Below are 21,362 nucleotides of genomic sequence, written 5' to 3' on the forward strand. Positions count from 1 at the left end.
CATGTATAATGCATGCCCACATTTTTGTGCACATCATATATGGATTATACCATGGTGTGCAATCATTATACCCATGTATAATGTGCATCATTATTTTTCCCTCAAACATTTGCACCCCCCCAAAAAAAGGTGTGCATTATACATGGCAACATACAGTAATCTATTTTTTGTCTCATGGGTTTTCCTACTATGAACATTTCATATATATGGAATAATAATAACTGGCCTTCTGTGTATGGCTTCTTTCACTTAGCACAATGTGTACTAGGTTCACTTATGTTGTAGCATGTGTCAGTGCTTCATTCCTTTCTATGGCTAAATAATATTACATTGTATAGACATACTACATTTTGTTCATCCACCATTGACAGACATTTGTTTATTTCCACTTTTTGGCTGTTATCAATAACACTGTTATAAACATTCATGTACACATTTTTGCATGTAAATATGTTCTGAATTCCTTGGGTACAGATCTAGGTGTGCAACTGCTGCGTTATATGGTAACTCTATATTTAAATATTTAAGGAATTATCTATTTTCCAAAGCAGCTTCACCATTTTACATTCCCACCAACAATATATGAGGGTTCTAATTTCTCTACATCTTCATCAAAACTTGTCAATGTCAGTCTTTTTTATTATAGCCATCTAGTGGGATGAAGCAGTATCTCACGTGGTGTAATTTCCATTTCCCTAATGACTTATGATGTAGAACATTTTTTCATGTGTTTATTGGCCATTTGTATATCTTCTTTGGAGACATGTCTACTCAGATTCTATTTTCATTTTTTTAATTGAGCTGTCTTATTTATTATTGAGTTGTAGGAATCCTTTGTATATTCTAGAAACTAGAAGCTTATCTGACATCTGATTTACAAATATTTCTCCCATTCACAGAATGGGAGATGGAAACTATTCTGTGAACTGTATTTCTATTTTCTTGATAAAAGTCCTTTGAGGCATAAATGTTTTTAATTCTGATGAACTCCAATTTACCTTTTCTTCTTTTGTTGCTTGTGCTTTGGTAGTCGTATCTAAGAAATCAGTGCCTAATCCAAGGTCATAAAAATGATGGATGAATGAATGGGTGAGTAAAATGTAATATATACATACAACAGATTATCCAGCCTTAAAAAGGAAGGAAATACTGCCATATGCTACAACATGGATGAACCTTGAGGACATTATGATAAGTGAAACAGGCTAGTCACGAAAAGAAACAGATAATTCCATTTATATAACATAGAGTGTCAAAATCATAGAGACAAAAAGTAGAATGGTGGTTGCTAAAAGCTAGAGGGAGGGGAGAATGGGGAGTTATTAAACACAGTTATAGATTTCGATTTTGTAAGATGAAAAGAGTTATGAATATGGATGACAGTAATGGTTGTATAACATTATGAATGCATTTAATGCCACTGAATTGTACACTTAAAAATAGTTCATATGGTAAATTTTATGCCATATATTTTTTATCATAATAAAAAATAAAACTAGGTCCTTGTCCTCCTAAATTTATCTTCTGGTGGAAAAAGACAAGAAGTGTCTATAAACAGACAATTTTAATACAATGTGATACGATGAGAACATATACAAGAGAATCTAACCTAGCAAGAGAGCAGGGAATGAAAGTTTCTTAGGGGTGACATCTGACCTTTATTTTAAAGAACTGATTAACCAAAAACATTTGTTCTCACCAAGAAAAGAGAAGTAGGGGACAGAACATCCAGAGGATGTGTTCTAAGATATAGCGAGATTTATGAGCTACAACCTCAGAGAAAGATGTGCCCTGAGGTACAGATTTGTGAGTCCTACACTCTTACCTCTTGGATTTCATCTGGGACAGTTGAGTCCATCAGTCTGAAGAGCAAATTTCGAAGTGGACCTGCCTGTCTCCCTAGAATGCTGGTAGCCACCCCTCCCGCAAGTGCAAGAGCAAGGTGATTTGAAAGCAGCTTCAGGCACAGCTTGAGGAAATTGTGGTGTTCCCTGAAACAAATAAACTGTTGTGAACTTTTGGAATATAAATGAGCATGTACTTTCCAGTGTGGGTAACATTTTTTTCTCTTTACAAATTTTTTCAAATTATGACCAACAGTAATTTTTAAAACATAATTCATGAAATTATGGAAAACTCTACAGAAAGCTTATTATCAACAAGTACCTAAGTTTAGCTCTTTTTAGATTATAAAGAAGTTTCATAAAATTGAGGGGGAAATTGAACAAAAAAGAATGGTAAGTCAAAACTCGAAATGAGTAACAGATGTACACACACAAACAAATATATACATACACACAACATACCTTGATGTGGGGAAAGGGAGTGGGGGTATCTCACTGTTTATTTTATCACAGTATCTCTCAAGAAAAGAACGCAGGTGTGAGAAGGTACTCTCTTCAAGATCTACACAATAAGGTCGGTGCCATGCAACAACTTGTCTAGAAAAAGCGTAAGAAAAATCATGCAAGAACCTCAACATAAAACTTTCACACATGATCTAAAACAAAAACCAAACCATTACTAAAGCTGAAAGATTTCAACAAGATACACAGAAGATCTTCTTGATTATGAAGGTGATAAAACCCTTCATTTTAGCAACTGAGGAAAACCAAGAATTTGCCACCCCTAGAGTTCTTCAAAAAGAAAACAGAACTACAACCTACTTTGGAAGATGTGGAATATTCACTCAATGCAGAGAGCTGAGACACATGATCTATTATAGCCCCTTCTGATTCTAAGGGTCTACTAAAATGTATATTTTGTTTTAAGAAAAGTAGCCTGACTCTATACAATGATATATGACATCTATTAAAAGAAAAACTCCTGGAAACTCTTGTGAAGATTTTCAAGATCTTGGAAACCAACTATCTACATATAAAGTGGGAAGTTACAGAGTTAATACTAATAGCAAATTATTTCTATTCAGTTTATTATATTTTTGGCTTTTATTTTGGAGAGTAATTATCTATAAATGTTTTTAATAGTTACAATGTCATAATAAACCCCATCTGAATCAAAGCCCTAAAATCCAAATACAGTTGCCCCTTTAACAATGTGGGGGTTACCAGTGCTGACACTTAGAACAAAAATTCATGTATATCTTTTGAATCCCCGAACACTTAACTGTAGTTGTACCTTGGTATCTGCAAGGGATTGGTTCAAGGACACCCCTCCTTGTGGATACCAAAATCCATGGATGCTCATGTCCCTTATATAAAATGGCACAGAAAAGGATATATAATCGGGCCTCCAACCTCCACAGATTCCCAGCCACAGATCAAAAAATACATACTGTTTTCGAACCGCAGTTGATTGAATCTACAGATGCAAAACCCACAGATATGGAGAGCCGACTATATTATTTATTGGAAAAAACCTATTTATGTATAAGTGAACCAGTTCAAATTGATGTTGTTCATGGGTCAACTATATAATACATTCTAAGTCGTAAATTAGCCCACATGCATCTCAAGTATCTGAAACAACCCCTAAATCCCTTAAAATTCAATCTCCTAATGTAAGCTAAAAATCACCTACCTGATTATCTAAACAAATATAATTATCACTTTAGGAAGAAGCTAAATTTCTGCAAAAAGTAACTTCCTTTATGTAAGAGTGTGGCAACTGCTTTTTTCCAAAAAACTGAACAGATAGAGGACACAAAGGCTAATCAACTGTTTAAATCAATAAAGCCTACTTCTGATTTTGATTATTTTAACTACTTCTTGATATGTAGGCATTTAATTTTTAAACTCAGTATCTGGACACATAGAAGGAATTCAAAATGTTTAGGAGACAAATTTAAAAAATACCTTAAAAACAGCAGATAACTTCATGCTTTTAAAACATATCTAACCTCAACATTCAAATTGAAAGAAATCTAGATGTCAATTTTAAGATAGTAAAAAAAATACTAAATGTTCAGGAGGGCACTTTATAAACAAAGTGCTGTTATTTCTGTTTTTACTGATGTTTCTACTGTTACTAAAGTACGAGAACTTTTAAATGTGGACACCTTACCTGTCCCTAGGAAGAGCAGTCCACGCCAGACTATGTGACGTTCCAGCAGAGATCTGCTGAATAGCTATGCCATCCAAGCCACTCACTTTCTTTGGTTTAGTAATAGGACCTGTGGAATTTCCTTGGCCACACTGCCCCATTGAGTTATTTCCCCAGGCATAAACTTCATTATCTAAAAACAAAACACAAAGAACAACAAAAAAAAGCCCAATTTAAATGTAATACATGTATGGAAGATGACCATTAGTACTATTTCTTAAAAACAAATGGCTTTACCATGAGAAAGAGCCAAACAATGACTGTCTCCAATAGAAATATCAACTATTCTGGTGGCAGCCAGTTCTTCAATAAGCTTGGGTCTCAAAGCAGTAGCTTCTGAAGAACCACAACCTAGACAAGCTCCACAGCCCCAGGCATAGACCTGAAACAAACAGAAAACATTATACATAATATCCTGAGATATTAGGAGTAAATATCATAAACAACAGTGTGAGTTAACACTAAATAATCTTTTTGTTGTTAAAAACAATATTTACTGTCTTGATTATTTTAAAGATTTTTATAGTGAATCTTCTGCAGTTTTTAAAAGTTCATTGGGCAAATACCTGAACTGAAACAAAAATAATCTGTCACAGTAAAAAGTAGAAGGATCTTCTGAAAGATTCTGTGAAAGTTAGTAATTGCATTATATTACATGTGCCCAATCTTAGCAGCTTAGAAATACTGCTGCTATCTTCTCCTTTACATGTTTGTCACTCCAAAGGTCTCAACAAATATCTCTTGGTTGATTTAGACCAAGGTATGACCATATATAATAAATTACATAAATCACAAAACTGACATTTATGACCTACTTGAAAACTACCTTATCGCGTTGTTACAATTTTAATTACCACTTACAAAGGGGACCTTGTAAAGCAGTAGTCAAGACAGTTTTCTTCAAACATCTTCATTTCTGACTAATACTAAAACAACAATCCACTGATTTAAGATGCTTGAGGGAACGACAAGGTAAAGAAAAGAGAAATATAAAAAAACAAATGACTGCCAATTTTGCAACCTAAAATCAGCAAACTGAATGACTTTTTTTCCTTCAGTGGGTTTTGGTAATATCATATCAATTCTTATCCTTATGCCATCAAGTTTGGGAATTTTCTTTTGTCTTGTAATTACTTCAGGGAAGACTACTTAGATATTAAACCTCTTCAACAAAAATGAAGAGCAAATACTTGTACCAGTTGTCAGAGAACTTACTTAAGACAAGCATAGCGTGCCACACACTTCCAGTACAAGGAAGGCACATGTTAAGAAGGATTAGGCACTAAAGACAAATAAGGTGAAAAAAATATATAGTCAGTGTCATTGAAAATTCTATTCTAAATCACTCAAGTACAACATAGTACTATCACTCATTAAGATCCACATAGCTAAGTTTTGCTATTGCAGTATTGCTTTGGTTAAACACAAGATGAAGAAATATTTGGCTTGCATTAGGGCCCTTGTTGTATTAAAAATACATATACTGTATTTTTTAACATAAGAATCACACCTATTATGGTAGTGAGTTAGCACTGAAAAGGCCTGAGGGACTGAAATGAACCAAGGGAAAAAGAGATGTTCATCTTCTTTAAATGCTCAGCAAGTAGTATAATGGTAAACAGAACTACCCTTACCATTTAAAAATGTTTCTCTCTCTCACTTTATTTTTTTCTCAGTATATATAGCTGATTTCACATAACTTAGTATACTCATGGTACATCTATTACATAAAGCAAATAATTCACATGTTTCTTTGAAATTTAATATAAAGAATTATTAGCAACTAATAATTGAACAGTATTTCAAAATTTATAGAAACTTTCAATTCAAATAATGATCTGCTATGGTCATTTGTAAGCAAAGCAGAAATTACTACCCCTCTCTTATAGAAGCAGCATGTGATGTTCAAGGGAGGCCTGTGATTTGCCTGTAGCTATACAACAAATAAATGAACATATTTTGGCTTCAGTTGATGGATTCCTAGCACAAAACCCACAGTGAGAAAGTTGTAAAAGAGAAGTTTTAAGTTTTAAGGCAACTACCAGCATTGTAACAAATGACTAATGTAGTGAAATACAAGGTGATGAACAGTTTGAGGTAGAGTTTTTAGGACACAAGGCATTCTAGTCTCTCAAAAATAATTAAATTATATGCTAATTTTAGCTTTGCTACTCATCTGCTTATAGTTAGAAAACATTTTCCATATCACTGCCTGGTATAAGGGATTCCTGTATGTGAGGAAAGTAAGTGGTCAGATCCCTTTTCCACTGTAATTGCAGGTGGGTGTAAGGGAGACATTAGTCAGTGTACCGCCACCACAAGACCCACTCCCTCACCAACAAACAAGTCAAGATCTGCAAGTGTTCAAAAGTTTATAAAGAGATTATGAAGACTTGACTATCCTAAGTTTGACTGACCCTTTCTCAGAAACACCGAACTGTCAGAGATTACTTTCCATGTGGAAATGTTCTCCTTACCCTCTTTTGATCACCTTCTTGCCTTGTTAGTTCATATCACTGGTTCCAAGAAGATCTAGTCTCGCTTGACCCAGGTATCCATGATTTCAAAGAAAAAACTGAATGGATACTTAGTGCTAAAAGGTTTTGTAGAACCATCTTAATACAAAGTACAGGGGGCTGAGAGCAGGTTTATCTGGGTTACATGGGCTAGGTCAGAAAACCTGGTTCCTTCTCAGATACTGTACTTCTTCAAACAGGAAAGAATGTACTTTTTAACTTTCAAATTTAAGTACAATTATTATTCTTTAGTCGTCTAGTCCTAGGAAATACTCTGAGTCTTTATACTCTCTTATCCCTTAGTCCACAGGTGGCAAACACAAGGTCCACAGGCCAAATCCAGCCCCCATCTTGTTTTATCCGGCCCAGCACCTTGTTTCTACCCAGCAGTGCTGAGCTCCTTGCCCCTAGTTAAGGAGTCATTACATTTATACAGTCCTAAAATGACATTCGGCCCTTTGAAGGCAGCCATGAGGCTGATGTGGCCCCCAGTGAAAATGAGTTTGACACCCCTGCACTAGTCCTACCTGCCCTGTTGATGTCAAAGAAAGTGAAGACTGGCTCCCAGCACAAACTTTCCGTATAAACATTCCTTGTAAAGCTTCAATGACTTTAGGTTTATACACTCTGTTGGTATCACCATGGCCAAGTTTGCCTATAAAACAAACACGTTCAAGTTAAATAATTTACTTGTTTTAAATAACCTCTAACAATTTAAACTACTTTAAGAGAAATATGGAAAACTATTCTTCTGTCTTTCCTTTAATAGTGATATTTCTAATTTGAAATTTGTTGATATAATAAATAGGTTCTATATTAGAGTACATATGAATATAATTGTTTTTAATGTTTGAAAAGATTTAATAGTTCATGATATAGATATCTTGGCAAATCACTACATAAGAAAAACAAATGGCCAACACATAACTTCTACCTTACTGAGAATCAAAGAAATACAAATTAATACCATTTTCACTACTGAAATTATTTTTTATATCATCATTTTAATACCCAGTGTAACTGAGGAATATGGGGAAGTGAACATATTGCTTGTAGGAGTGATTAAGTAAAGCGGACAAAGATTTAATCATTCACTGTATTGTTTTTAATACTGGAAAAACATTGGAAACCCTCCAGATACTCAACAATAAACTGGTTTTATTTAAGTTGTGTTACATCACATGAAAGAATACTTTGAGCCATTTAAAAGAAAATATAGAGCCATGTTTACTGACAAGGAAAAAGATATTCATAAAATTCTGTCAGATAAAAACCAGCAGGTCATAAAATAGTATCTGTGGTAAATATAGGACTGTTTTGGTTTATAAAACATATCTATGTAAAAATATACAGCATGTGCAAATTTGCATAAATGCACACATATTTATTTAGATGTTTTAACAACGGTTATAGCAATAATTTTAGTTTTTTAAATTTCTGTCATCGGTATTTGGGTTTTTCTACAAGAGGCATGTATAATTAAAAAACAATTTTTTAAGAAACTCAAGAAAAACAAGGCCAAAGCTGTCAAGAAAAATTTTTTTACATACCATTGTCTCCTCCTCCAAAAGACCACACAGTTCTCCCATCTTTAGACAAAGCAATAGTATGTGAACTGCCACAAGAAACCTCTCCTACATTGCTAATGTCTTTTACTAATGTTGGAATGTTACGGCTGTTGCTGTCACCGTGACCTTGGTAAAACAAAAAGGAAATAATGTTAACTCTTTTTCTTTAGGCCATTACTTCACAGGTGAAATAAACATTACAAATCAGTAACAGAATTGAGGTGATTTTTTTCAAAGGTTTTATTTATTTGTTTTTACAGCGAGGAGAAGGGAGGGAGAAAGAGAGGGAGAGAAACACTGACATGCGAGACAAACATAGACTGGCTGCCTCTTGCAATGCCCCCAATCAGGGACCCAGCCTACAACCCAGGCTTGTGCCCTGACTGGGAATTGAACTGGTGACCTTTCAGTTCACAGGCCAGCGCTCAATCCATTGAGCCACACCAGCCAGGGCAGAGTTGAGGTATTTTTAAGTGCAGATAATATGAAAAAGAGAATCGTTTCTAACACTTTCTTACCCAGTCTTTTTGGCTATTCCTCGACTGAGTCCCCCAATCCCTCCAATGAATCATTAGGATATTCTATTTATGCTCCTCCCAGAACACTTATCTAATGTTGTCTAGTATCACACTCATATTGATTTGCTATTCTTACCCCCTAGATTATACACATCAGGATCACATGGTATCTTTCTTACCCATGAAATTGTGCAGTGCTTGCTCACAGTACTCACTCAGTAAATACTTGCTAGATTTAATTACATTTTAAATTTCCGCACCAGATTCTAGGTATTCTATATATATAAACTTACCTTGCTCTGAACTTAAAACTAACAAAATAAATGACAATCTTTGGCCTACTAATTCTAGTCTCACTGTTTCTCATTAACCATCATCATTTTTCTGTGAGAATAATTTCAATTTTTAAAAAATCTTACCCAATCTTCCAAAGTCTCCTTCACCCCATGTGTATAATTCACCATCCTCTGTGACAGCAGCACTATGTCTGTATCCAGCCGACACACAAACAACTACCTACATTGTACACAAAGTGAATTTGATGAACATGAAGCTGATAAAACATATAGTTCACAATTGACCCTATACAAAGAGACTTTGGAGATACTGATATTCACAACTCACCCAGGCACTGCCATGTACAGTTGTGGAAGTTGTGCCCAGGATAAGGATGCCCGGCTAAAGGGTCAAAAAAATGCTGAAATATAGCCTATGCTCTGTATTTCAGAAGATTGGCTGTATGCTCTGTATTTGCCAAGCCATGAACCCTGGCTTCTGCCCAGAGGAGAGGACACCTTTCCTTAATTCAATTCACACAAAGGCAGTGTAAATGCTAGCAACTCCCCCAATACCACGTACATCAATCTAATCACTTACAACAATATTACATCACTTCTCAAGTCTTTACTTAAAAAGTTGAAGAGGACTAAATACTGAGGGAACAATGAGAAATTTTTAAATATAATATTAACACAAAACATCCAATCCTAATAACTCTCAAAAACACATGACAATTACCAGTGCAGAACGATCTAAGCAGTATATAAGCTTATCTCGTTACCCTCAAGTAGCTATAGTTGGCGAGTAAAATCAGGGGAATAAGAGTATGTACCAATGCAATCTGGGAATCATTCATACCTTTTAATACTGATCAAATCACTGACTACTGAAAAAAGATACAGAGAAAAAACTGTCTACACTAATAACTAATAAAAGGAGGTGCTACAAAGACTAGGAAAATATACCTTCAAATAGTGTTTATCTGAAGTTCTTCAGAGCCCCAGATTCAACATCTTATCAAGTATCCCCTGATGCTGTCAAGTGGAATGTTCCAAAGTTCACTACTTGGGGGTTAATGTCTAAGTTAAAAGAAAGTTCCGCCCTGGCTGGCGTAGCTCAGTGGATTGAGCTCAGGCTGGGAACCAAAGTGTCCCAGGTTCGATTCCCAGCCAGGGTACATTCCTGGGTTGCAGGCCATGACCCCCAGCAACCGCACATTGATGTTTCTCTCTCTCTCTCTCTCTCTCTCTCTCTCTCTCTCTCTCTATCTCCCTCCCTTCCCTCTCTAAAAATAAAAATGAATAAAATCTTTAAAAAAAAAAAAAGAAAGTTCCAATTATGTAAAATTCATTGGATTAGCCAACCTTGTCAAACAACCTCCCATGAAGAAAAAGTGTCTCACTTGTAATTCAGATATAAAATTAAAATTTAAACACTAAAAGATTTCTATGTGAGAAAACCTCCAGGGAAAGAATACAATCTTAAAATGGAGGAAGCTATATAATTGCATATATTTTTAGGGAAATACCTTCACTTTTTAAAAAAGAAGTAAAATAGAAATAAAAGGATATCTACATTTAGTTTTTAATGGTGACCATTACTTGCATGGGACCTCTAACAAGTTACTTAACCACTTTAACTGCCTCATGTAAGTTTCTGTTAAAATGCCACTTCCTCCAAGAGAACTCTGACCTCATTATCTAGTATCACACCTTGCCCAAATTAGTATGTTACATTACTCAATTTTTTCTTTACTGTTATTTCAAATTATTTTATGTTTGTTTACTTATTGTCCTTATCCCACAGATTAAAGCTCCACGAGAGCAAGGATCATGTCTGTTTTGTTCACTGTTTTGCCTAAAACACTGCCTGGAACTTGGAAGGTGCTAAATAAGTATTTGTTGAATGGATGACTCTCAGCTTCTGACTCTCAGAAGCTGTGAAATGAGAAAATAACTACCTTAATAAGGTTATTGTAAGAATTAAAATTAAATAATATATGTAAAAATATTTTATAAAACATGAAAGAACTATACAAAAAATGAGCCAAAGGGATTGAGGGGAGGGCAATTTCAGAAAGAAGACATCAAAATCTGGAAGATATTGTCAGTTACAGCCCCAGTGCATCTAATTAGTATTTTTAAATTCAAAAATAAAGTACATACCTTTCCTTGAAGAGGGCCCTGAATAAGCTTGGGATATTTCTGTGTTGAACTATTTCCATGTCCCAGTTTCCCATAGTCACCATCTCCCCAACTGAAGACTTCTCCCTCTGTCGTAAAAGCTAAAGTGTGACCATCAGATCCTTTGGAAGATGAAACCTTTTTAATGGACCTGTGAGGCTCAAATGTTAACTTTTTTAAAGTAGACTGATTATTAGAATCTCCAAGGCCCAGTCTCCCATAGCTGCCTTTACCACAAGCTCTGACAGAACCATCCGTAGAAATGACAAAAGTGCAGTATTGTCCAGCTTCAATCTATAAGGAAACAAATAGAATTGCAAATATAAAATGCTTCTGCTGGAATCAAAATATAATATTTAAGGCTGGTTTTACCTAAAAAGGCTAAAAAGTCTCTTAAAGCCAATTAGGGCATGAATCTTCACAGAGATTAAATAGTAAATAGAAAATTAAGAATACTACTAATGGCCTTTTCATGTTGACTTTACTGTGGAGCTCTAATTAATATATATTCTATCTTTCCAGGTTATTTACCTGGTCATGATTCAATGAAACAAAAAAGTAAAATGTTTTAACCTCCTCTAATAATTGAAGGGCAAAAAAAATTAAAATTTCCTATAAATTCCCTGGTCCATTATGGCAAGGACAATATTATATTCTAAATTCTTTTTTAAAATGTTTTAATGAAAATAATACTAAAATAGAAAGTTCTAGCTTAGCTAAAAGGTAGTTACAAATGTAAAAAAAAATAATAATCATAATAGGAAAACAAAATGCCAATCCAGTAAAGGGAAAATTCCAGTTTTTATTTAGTCTTACTTACCATTTATATTGAATATAATGGTAAGTATGTTGCCATTCATAATTCTTTTAAAAATCCAGATCCAATTTAATTTTTTGAAACTTGGAAACAGTATTAGAGAAACAAGGGACTAAAGATTTTTTTCTATTAAAATGAAAAAACGGACATAGTATAGTATAGAAACATACAGATAAGAAAGAATCAAAGTCTTCGCTCATTTAAAAACACTCTTAACATTATTTAAAGCAAACCCTGTCATCTACCATTTTCTAAGGTATGCAGAGAACTCACAGTCTGAGCATCAGAGAAACTGGGAGCCAGTTTGGGCTGTAATATCTTCTCCTGTGTGCCTTCTACCAACTGATGGCTGCTATTGCTTCCCCAAACATAAACCTCACAGGTCTCTGAGACAATTGGAGCATCACCAGTCTGAATGCTATCTGGGCTAGCACATGTTCTTGAGTAATCAGAAGCCATTCTGCACACCTATTAAAATTAAAAACATACAATTAATTGTCAAGACATATTTAAATTAGACATTTTAATAAATATTCTGAAATTACTATTGACTTTCCTACCTCTAAAACTCTCAACTGCTCAAATAACTTATGAATGCACCCAACTTACAAGAAAATTCATAGCCCCCCCCCTTCAAAAAAGGAAGGAGACAGGAAAAAAATCTACTCACAGAGATTAGGAATGCATTTTTTAAAAAACAACTGGGAGGCGGGTAGAATAGCAGGAACAACATAGTTTTCTAAACACTCTGAATTACTGCACAGAGCAAGTAGAAGGCATAACTTGAAGCCCATGCTTAACATTCAAAATAAAATTTGGCAACAAGGATAGCTCCAATAACTCCGAAATATAAGCAGGTGCAGACAAACCACCACCAAATACAAAATCTGCCTAGCAATGACAACTGTACAGGAAGAAGCAATAGAGTGTCTGACAGACCTCAGAAAGGAAAACAAAAACAAAAACAAAAACAAAAACAATCAGGTACTCACTGGAAAGAACAGTGAACCAAACTAAAAACAGCAGTTACAACTGGGAAGAGCTGAGCCCTCTCTGATAGCAGGTTAAGTACAAGGGGTTCATGAAAAGAAGTTTAAAAGAAGTTAGAGCAATCTAGCTCTTGGAAACTCTTGAGATTGATAAGCCAGGACTCCCTCAGAGGACAGAGCACCCACACTGAGGAGAGCTACTGGGAGTAAAATAAAAACTGAACAGAATACAGACAACAGAGAGGAAAGACAGAGAAGGTCAGGATTAACAGTTGGGGAGAAAAACACATTGAGAAACCACCTTTTTTTTTTAAAACATTACACAAAACAATACAGGGAAGGAGGTCAAAGATGAAACAGTATGAGCTTCACTACAGATAATAATTCAAGGGAACTGAAAGTGATAGGTTTAAATCTATCAGTTTATAATGACATCGTTCAAATGAAATCAATTAGTCAAGTTCGGAGGATGAAAGAACAATTCATTAAACCAAAACCTAGTAAAATAAAAAATCAGTGTTTCAAAAAAATCAGGTGGGGCTCTGGCTGGGTAGCTCAGTTGATTAGAGTATCCAATCACCAAGATTGTATCCAATACACCAAGGAAGTTGGTTTGATCCTGGTCAGGGCACGTACAAGAATCATCAACAACCAGTGAATGCATAAAAAAGTTAAACATCAAATCAATGCTTCTTTCTCTCCCTCTTTCTCTCCCTCCCTCAAATTAATTTTGAAAAATCAGTTGGGGAAAATCAAGCATTTATTCTGCCTTTTCTATATGATTTGTAGCAGGATAACTAAATAGTCAATAAATGAATAATCTCTTCATAAAAATATTCTAATTAGTAAATGAAAAAGGAATGACAGAATATCACCATTTTGCAACCAACCATAAATGAATTAACAGATCTAGTATTGTAAGCATCAAGGGCTGCTAATACCACAAAAACAGAAACAACCATATGGAATCTGATGGAAGATCACAACACCATGTATGATCTTGCCAAAGTGACCAAACCTGAGATTGAACAAGCCCCTGGATCCACCTGCCAATTTGCAGGAAATACACAGGACATACTGAACTAGATTAAGGAAATCAATCAGCAAAATCCAGATTGTGGGCAATTCTACAGCCCAGGTTTTTGAACAAAAGCATTGAAGAAAAAGAAAAACATGGAGGGACACAACAGATTAAAAAATTAAGACTTTTTTTAATGAGAAAGACTGAACTATAGTGTCTAAGGATGCACAGCCATGTGACACAACTACAAAGAAACGCAACAACAGTGTCACAGACCATCCCCAACTTCAATGGCTTGACTTAAAACTTTTTGACTTTAAGATGGTGCAAAAGTGATATGCATAATAAATTACATGAGATATTTAACACTTTATTATAAAACAGGCTTCATGTTAGATGATTCTGCCCAACTTTAGGCTGATATAGGTGTTCTACGCATATTTAAGGTAGGCTAGACTAAGCTATGATGTTTAATAGGTTAGCTGTATTAAATGCATTCTGGACTAAACCACATTTTAAACTTGCGATAGGTTTATTGAGAAGTAACCCCATCATAAATTGAGGAGTATCTGTACTCTAAAAGTCAAGACAGTGGATACTTAGGAGAATAGGAAAAGGGTTATGAAAGAATAAAGTTTTATTTCTTTACCTGGGTGCAGATTAGAAGGATTTTTTAAAAGATAATTCATTAAATCATATATTTGTTTGTACATCTTTATTTTTAAGATTTTACTTATTTTTTCAGTATATTTTATTCATTATGCTATTACAGTTGTCCCATTTTTTTCTCCCATTTATTCCCCTCTGGCCTGCACACCCCCTCCCACCAGCATTCCCCGACTGATAACCATGGGTCATACATGTAAGTTTTTTGGCTTCTCCATTTCATATATTATTCTTAACCTCCCCGTCTATTTTGTACCTAACCATTTATGCTTCTTATTCCCTGTACCTTTACCCCCATTCTCCACCCTTCCCCTCCCCTCACCACAGATAACCCTCCATGTGATCTCCATTTCTGTGACTCTGTTCCTGGCCTAGTTGTTTGCTTAGTTTGGTTTTGTTTTTACTTTTTTTTTAGGTTCAGTTATTGATAGTTGTTTGTTGTCATTTTACTGTTAATAGTTTTTGATCTTCTTTTTCTTAGATAAGTCCCTTTAACATTTCATGTAATAAGGGCTTGGTGTTTTGAACTCCTTTAGCTTTACCTTATCTGGGAAGCACTTTATATGCCCTTCCATTCTAAATGATAGCTAGAATGGATAGCATCCATTCTAAATGGATGTAGGTCCTTGCCTTTCATGACTTCCAATATTTCTTTTCAGCTCCTTCTTGCCTGTAAGGTTTCTTTTGAGAAATCAGCTGATAGTCTTATGGGAATTCCTTTGTAGGTAACTGTCTCCTTTTCTCTTACTGCTTTTAAGATTCTCTCTCCCTATCTTTAATCTTGGATAGTGTAATTATGATGCATCTTGGTGTGTTTCTCCTTGGATCCAATTTCTTTGGGCCTCTGAGTTTCCTGGACTTGCATGTCTACTTCCTTCACCAGATTGGGGAAGTTTTCTTCATTATGTTTTCAAATAAGTTTTCAATTTCTTGTTCTTTCTGTTCTCCTTCTGGCATCCATATGATTCAGATGTTGGAACGTTAAAAGTTGTCCTGGAGGTTCCTAAGCCTCTCCTCGTCTTTTTGAATTCTTGTTTCTTCATTCTGTTTTGGTTGAATGTTTATTTCTTCTTTCTCTAAATTGTTGCTTTGAGTCCCAGTTTCCTTCCCTTCACTGTTGGTTCCCTGTATAGTTTGCTTTCTTTCACTCTGTATAGCCTTCACTTCTTTGTCTATTTTGTGACCATACTCAATCATACCTGTGAGCATCCTGATTACCAGTGTTTTGAACTCTGCATCTGATAGGTTGGCTGTCACTTTGTCGTTTAGTTCTATTTTTGGAATTTTGATCTGTTCTTTCATTTGGGCCATATTTTTTTGTCTCAGTGCACCTGTTATGTTGTAAGGGTCGGAGCCTTAGGTATTCACCAGGATGGGACAACCCACTTGGCTGCGCTGTGGCACTATATGTGGGGGATGGGTCTGAGAGGGAACAATGCTGCTTGCTCAGCTCTCAGCTTGCTTTCAGTCACTTCCCCCACTACCCACAAGCAATTTGGGTCCTTCTGGTGGGTGGGCTTGTGTACACTCTAGGGCCCTGTGGGTTTCTCCCAATGAACTCTCCTGTGAGGCTGGGAGTTTCTCCCACCACCAAAACCCCCACAGATTTTTACAGCCAGAGGTTTTGAGGCTTTCTTTTCCTGCACTGGAGCCCTGGGATGTCTGGTCTGTCTTGCTTCCCAGTTTATCTGCACCCAAATGTGGGACTGCCAGCTGCCACTTTGCTGCATGTCCTCTCCACTCCTCCTACTGGTCTGGATGAATGTTCCTTCTTTAACTCCTTGGTTGCCGGACTTCCATTCAGTTTGATTTTCTAGCAGCTCTGGTTGTTTTTTGTCTTTAAATTGGCTGTTATCCTTCTTTTGGTTGTGCAAGGAAGCAAAGTATATCTACCTACACCTCCATCTTGGCAAGAAGTTCCTGTATGTCTTTCTATAACTGTTTTATTTATGGGTTTTTTATTTAATTACAGTTACCTTCACATGATACAAAGCTCCAAATGAATACTATGTCCCTCATCTCTGATTCCAGACACTCCAGTTCCACTTTCCAGAGACAATCAGTAATGTCACTTTCTTTTGCATCCTTTTGACGGGTTGATCAGATATTTTTAAGGGATAAATACATGGTACAGCATTTTAACACAAAGTAATTTTCAGTGTAAAAACCATGATTACTACATACCTCTTCAAAGAGACATAAAGCTGCCTCATAGAGTGAGCATAAGCCATCAGATGTTCTGGTTGGTTCCCTCCACTGACTCCGATCAGCAGATGAACCCTATAATTATAACATTGTGGGAAAGAAGAGAGATAGATGTATTAAAATCACTTAAATTATCCACAAAAACACTTAAGGAACTGTTTATATGATTATGTGCATTAAGACAAAATCCAAACATTAGATCTTATGAAACCAACTTTTACATATAAATGTTATAAAAGATGTGGCTGTAGAAAGAAACAAATTAAGTGTCAGTCCTTCACTGATGACCTTGTTAAATACCGATTTTTTTCTAAGGGTCGCAGGACTTGACCCAGAAACAGTCAAGGAGGCAGAATTTTGCCAATTACACATTCTTTGTGGGTGGTTAACATCCAATAAATGAGGGTCCCAGGAAATATGCTATTCCGCTGGGGCTGTCTTGCTCATCAAGTAGAACATATCTGACTTAATGGTGAGCCTGACCAGAAAAAAAGTCTGGCCCTCCCTTTTTAGTTTCAGCACAACTAAGGTCCTACAAGTCAGTTCATGTAGCTATCTGACTACACTAGCAACAAAGCATCTTTTTCCTAGCACAGCTGAGGAATCATAGTACCTTTCTGAGACTAAATGCCTACTCTCTACAGTATGGCCCAAAGGCTCTGACCAGAAATCATTCTCTCATTGAAAAATGATAAACCAGAAAGTGAACTTGATCTTCATTGCTCCTTCAAATACCCATATTCTTAAATCTTTAGATTACTAATGTCAAGTTCTTTCTCTAATAATTGTGAAGTTTTCATTAGTGGCTTTATTTCAAAGGATACTGTATTATAAAAATATTTTTATAATATAAACAGATACGTAACATGGCAGATATACCTAGAAAAGTATATCCTCTACTGTGGAAGAATGGTTGGCCTAGATGCCCTGTAAGATCCCATCCAATTCTGAGATTATGACTTTATCAATTCAAACTATTTTAATCAACACAATTCCTAAATAATGAAAGAAATGAATGTTGGCTATTTTTCACTGAGTCACCAGGTACTAACCTGCTGCTGCGAAAACAATTTTTCCCTTTAATTGTTTAGGTGATGCTTCCCAAATTTTAAAACAGACACGAATTATCTAGAGATCTTGTTAAAATACAAATTCCAATTCAATAAATATAGATGGGGGCCTGAGAGTATGCATTTCTTAACAGCTCCCAGGTGACGCCAATGCTGCTATCTGGGGCTCACGCTTTAAGTAGTAAGGCTTTAGAGAGCCACTTGTAGGTCTGGAGTCATACCAGAAGCCGAGTGTTCAAAATTAACCAGTCCTTAGACATACAAGGTACTGCTGTATCAGCAAATACTTTGGGACACAGACTCCAAATTGCATAGTTGGTACAACACAATTATAATCTTTGGCTCCATTATTTCAAAGCCACTCCTAGTGATCACCAAACCAACAACAGATGAGGAACAACAGCCTGTTGTACCTTTCTGGGGGCTGTCACCAAGATCATCATAACTCCTTTTTTATGCCCTTCTACAGTATAGAGGAAAATATTAAAAACTACATAAAGTTTTCATAATGGACAGCCCTGAGTTTAAATCTAGGTTCCATCACTTATTGGCTGTGTGACTAAAGGATAAGATCCTTTACCCTTCAACAGAAATAATGCCTGTATTATTTAGGGCTGTTTAGAGGATTAACTGAAATTATGTATAAAACATGCTTAACACAATTCCTAATATATAATAAGAACTCAAAACTGGTCACAGTAATTGTATTTTGCATCATATACACTGAGGGGGAAAAAAGAAAATACAAGGAGTCTAATAAATTCTTGCTAAATTTAAAAAAAAGAAACCAATAAAATATCCTTCAAACACTGTCTGCAGTGACTGCCACTATTTTCTGTTCTTCCAAAAATGTCAATATTTAAGAGACTAGTCCCAGTCAATTAGGACTAAAGAAATCTCTAGACTTGGGGTGGTAAACACACAATACAGTGTACAGATGATGTGTTGTGGAACTGTGCACCTGAAACCTTTATAATTTTGTTAACCAGTGTTACCCCAATAAATTCTATTTAAAAAGAAAAGAAAAAAGATCTCTAAAACCCATTTTATACTGAATTCTTACTGTGTTTTATAAACATACTATACCTAGGTATTTTTTAAATTATATTTTGAAAGATAAAGCACAATAAATATAAACTTTATACATTATTAACATATCACAGAAAGTTCAATGGTCCAGAGATAAAGTAAAAATTCAAATAACAAATCAGTGGTTTCATGGTTCTTCATTTAATTACCTTCCTTTTAAATACCTACCATTGGAAATAATGTAGTACCTTTTATTTTTTCAAATTTGTTCTTTTAAGATATTCAGACAAGAACACAAGACTGGATGGAGCACATTTACATTCTTGCTCTCTAGCTTGACTCTACTTAAAATTGCTTCAGTGACTCCCCAGTGCCCACAGGATCAAGTCTCAAAACTCCACATAGCATGGGATACAAGGTCCTTCCTAGCTTGGCTGCTTTATCTCATCCCATCCCACCCCATACATCCAGTGCTTCCTCTTTTGCACCTCAGTCACTTTGTGAATTCTGGTCCTCTCATCTAAAAAATTCTCCAGTCCTCCCACAGACACACATCATGTTTGTAGGCAAACTCTTCCTACTTTTCAACAAAGCTCAAGGGTCCTTCCTCTAACAGGCAATTTCATCCCTTTCCCTCCAGCCCTCCTGCTGTGTCCCATCACCTCCACCCTGTATAGACCTCTACAACCCATGATCATTACTTTGAAATGTCCGTGCATCTCTCTTTCCTTAAACTGTGAGCTGGCAGAGAGCATGGACACCACAAAGCTTATTCACCTTTTTAACCTAATGCCTCATAGCATCTGGCACACAGTGCCTAGTAAACACCTAGTGACATCCAATGTCAATGTTTTTATTGTTTATGTTTAGAACTCAAAGATGTACACTAACATTATTTTCCTATTCTTTATTGAAATATAAGTTAATGAATATCTTGTGCACTCTCACTCAATATGATTATTACATGTGTGGATAGCAGAATTTAAAAATCACATGAGTAAATACAATTTACGGATGAACTTATTTTTGTTAGTCCTTATGCCAGGTACTCAACAGATGGTTATATGTCTCTAACTCCTAGGTTAGGGATAAGTTTTATCCCAGTTGTTCAGGGGTAGAGAAACTTGACACAGAGATGATCAGGTTAGATAGTGGTCCAGTACACCAAGAGAGGTTCTAGATATTTACTGAGTTCTCAGGCACTATTGTAAAACATAAGAAACAGATTCTGAAGACCGAGAGCATCAGACTCTATTGCTTACTGTGCAAGAAAGGAATATTAAATATAAAATTCAATTAAATACCCATTTCTTTCCCCTAAAACCAATCTGATAATTAAATTCAATCTAAAGTAGGCCTGTGGTGACTTTGAGAGAACCAAACTAAATCAAGCAAACATTCAAAATTCTTCCCCAGAATAGATCCAGAATTCTGAGGAAAGCAATTTAGTTTTCTAGGGTATCCTTGTCCTAATAAGGAGCTATATTATAGGGTACAGCCTTGGAGGGTAAGGAGGGAGGCCCTTTCTGACTAGGTGTATTTGATATTTTTGTCAAGGAATGAAAGAGGCCAAGTGGAGAGAAAATAGGAATCCAGCAATAAAATGAGTTTATTATATTTTCAATCTACTTTAAGGTAGGCCTTCGTGGAAAAAAATAAATCAATTTAACATGCACAGGGGGCAGAAAAAATCATGGGCTTTACAGACAGATTCAGGATTAGAGAAAATAGTTAACACTGCACCTGGCCCCTAAGTGCTTAATCAAAAATACACATTATACTGTTAGTTCTTCTGCCAAACAGATGTGTAACTTTGGATAACTGCCAGTTTCTTCATCCTTAAGATAAGCAAAAATAATATCCATCTTACAGATTACCAAGATAACTGAATGAGATAGTTCATGTAAACCACCAGGTAGGTAGTAGGCACACAACAAAGGTTAGCCCTCCTCCTCCCTAACTGCAAGTATTGGGAAGCAGTTAATAAAAGAAGCCAAAAAAGGAATGAAATGGCTTACTGTATGTTAATTAAATGAAGATTAAAACACATTATATAAGTAGGTAAAGTTATATTCTATAAATATGTCTTAAGCTTATAAAGCCACTTAAACTAATAGCCAAACAGACATACAAACCTATTCCCAAAATGCTAAAAGACAATGAGGCTAAACAGATACTGAGGAAAGCAATCTTGTTTCCTGGGGCACCTTCTTCCCATAAGGTATAATACTGCAGGATAAGGCCTTACAGGGTAAGGTGAGGAAGAAGTCTCTGACTTAGGGTATCTAGCATTTTGTTTAAGAAAGAAAATACACCATGAGCAAGCACATAATCATGTGACTAGATTGTGCAATCATTCACATATCTTCTTTGTAACAATACAAAATATATAAACTGTAAATTGAAGAATTAAGCCACTCCCCCAGAAATACTAACACA

At 35.6% G+C, this 21,362-nt stretch overlaps 1 protein-coding gene across 10 annotated transcripts in view; it reads right to left on the bottom strand.

Annotated features, from left to right (window-relative positions):
• HERC1 (HECT and RLD domain containing E3 ubiquitin protein ligase family member 1) overlaps positions 1 to 21,362 on the bottom strand; it is a 177,553-nt gene that overhangs the window by 113,824 nt on the left and 42,367 nt on the right. For all 10 annotated transcript variants that reach the window (XR_004905037.1, XR_004905043.1, XR_004905041.1 and 7 more), the window contains 10 exons: positions 16,804 to 16,899; positions 12,217 to 12,411; positions 11,109 to 11,420; positions 9,084 to 9,180; positions 8,129 to 8,272; positions 7,106 to 7,233; positions 4,300 to 4,444; positions 4,024 to 4,195; positions 2,307 to 2,441; positions 1,826 to 1,991 (listed from right to left, as the gene is read on the bottom strand). Coding sequence is in view for 2 of the 10 variants with exons in the window: in XM_036034506.1 (XP_035890399.1) it covers positions 1,826 to 1,991; positions 2,307 to 2,441; positions 4,024 to 4,195; positions 4,300 to 4,444; positions 7,106 to 7,233; positions 8,129 to 8,272; positions 9,084 to 9,180; positions 11,109 to 11,420; positions 12,217 to 12,411; positions 16,804 to 16,899 (1,590 nt within the window). In the remaining 8 variants the exon portion in view is untranslated. The remainder of the gene's footprint in view (positions 1 to 1,825; positions 1,992 to 2,306; positions 2,442 to 4,023; positions 4,196 to 4,299; positions 4,445 to 7,105; positions 7,234 to 8,128; positions 8,273 to 9,083; positions 9,181 to 11,108; positions 11,421 to 12,216; positions 12,412 to 16,803; positions 16,900 to 21,362) is intronic.

This window comes from Phyllostomus discolor, chromosome 1 (assembly GCF_004126475.2).
Source record: "Phyllostomus discolor isolate MPI-MPIP mPhyDis1 chromosome 1, mPhyDis1.pri.v3, whole genome shotgun sequence".
NCBI lineage: Eukaryota > Metazoa > Chordata > Mammalia > Chiroptera > Phyllostomidae > Phyllostomus > Phyllostomus discolor.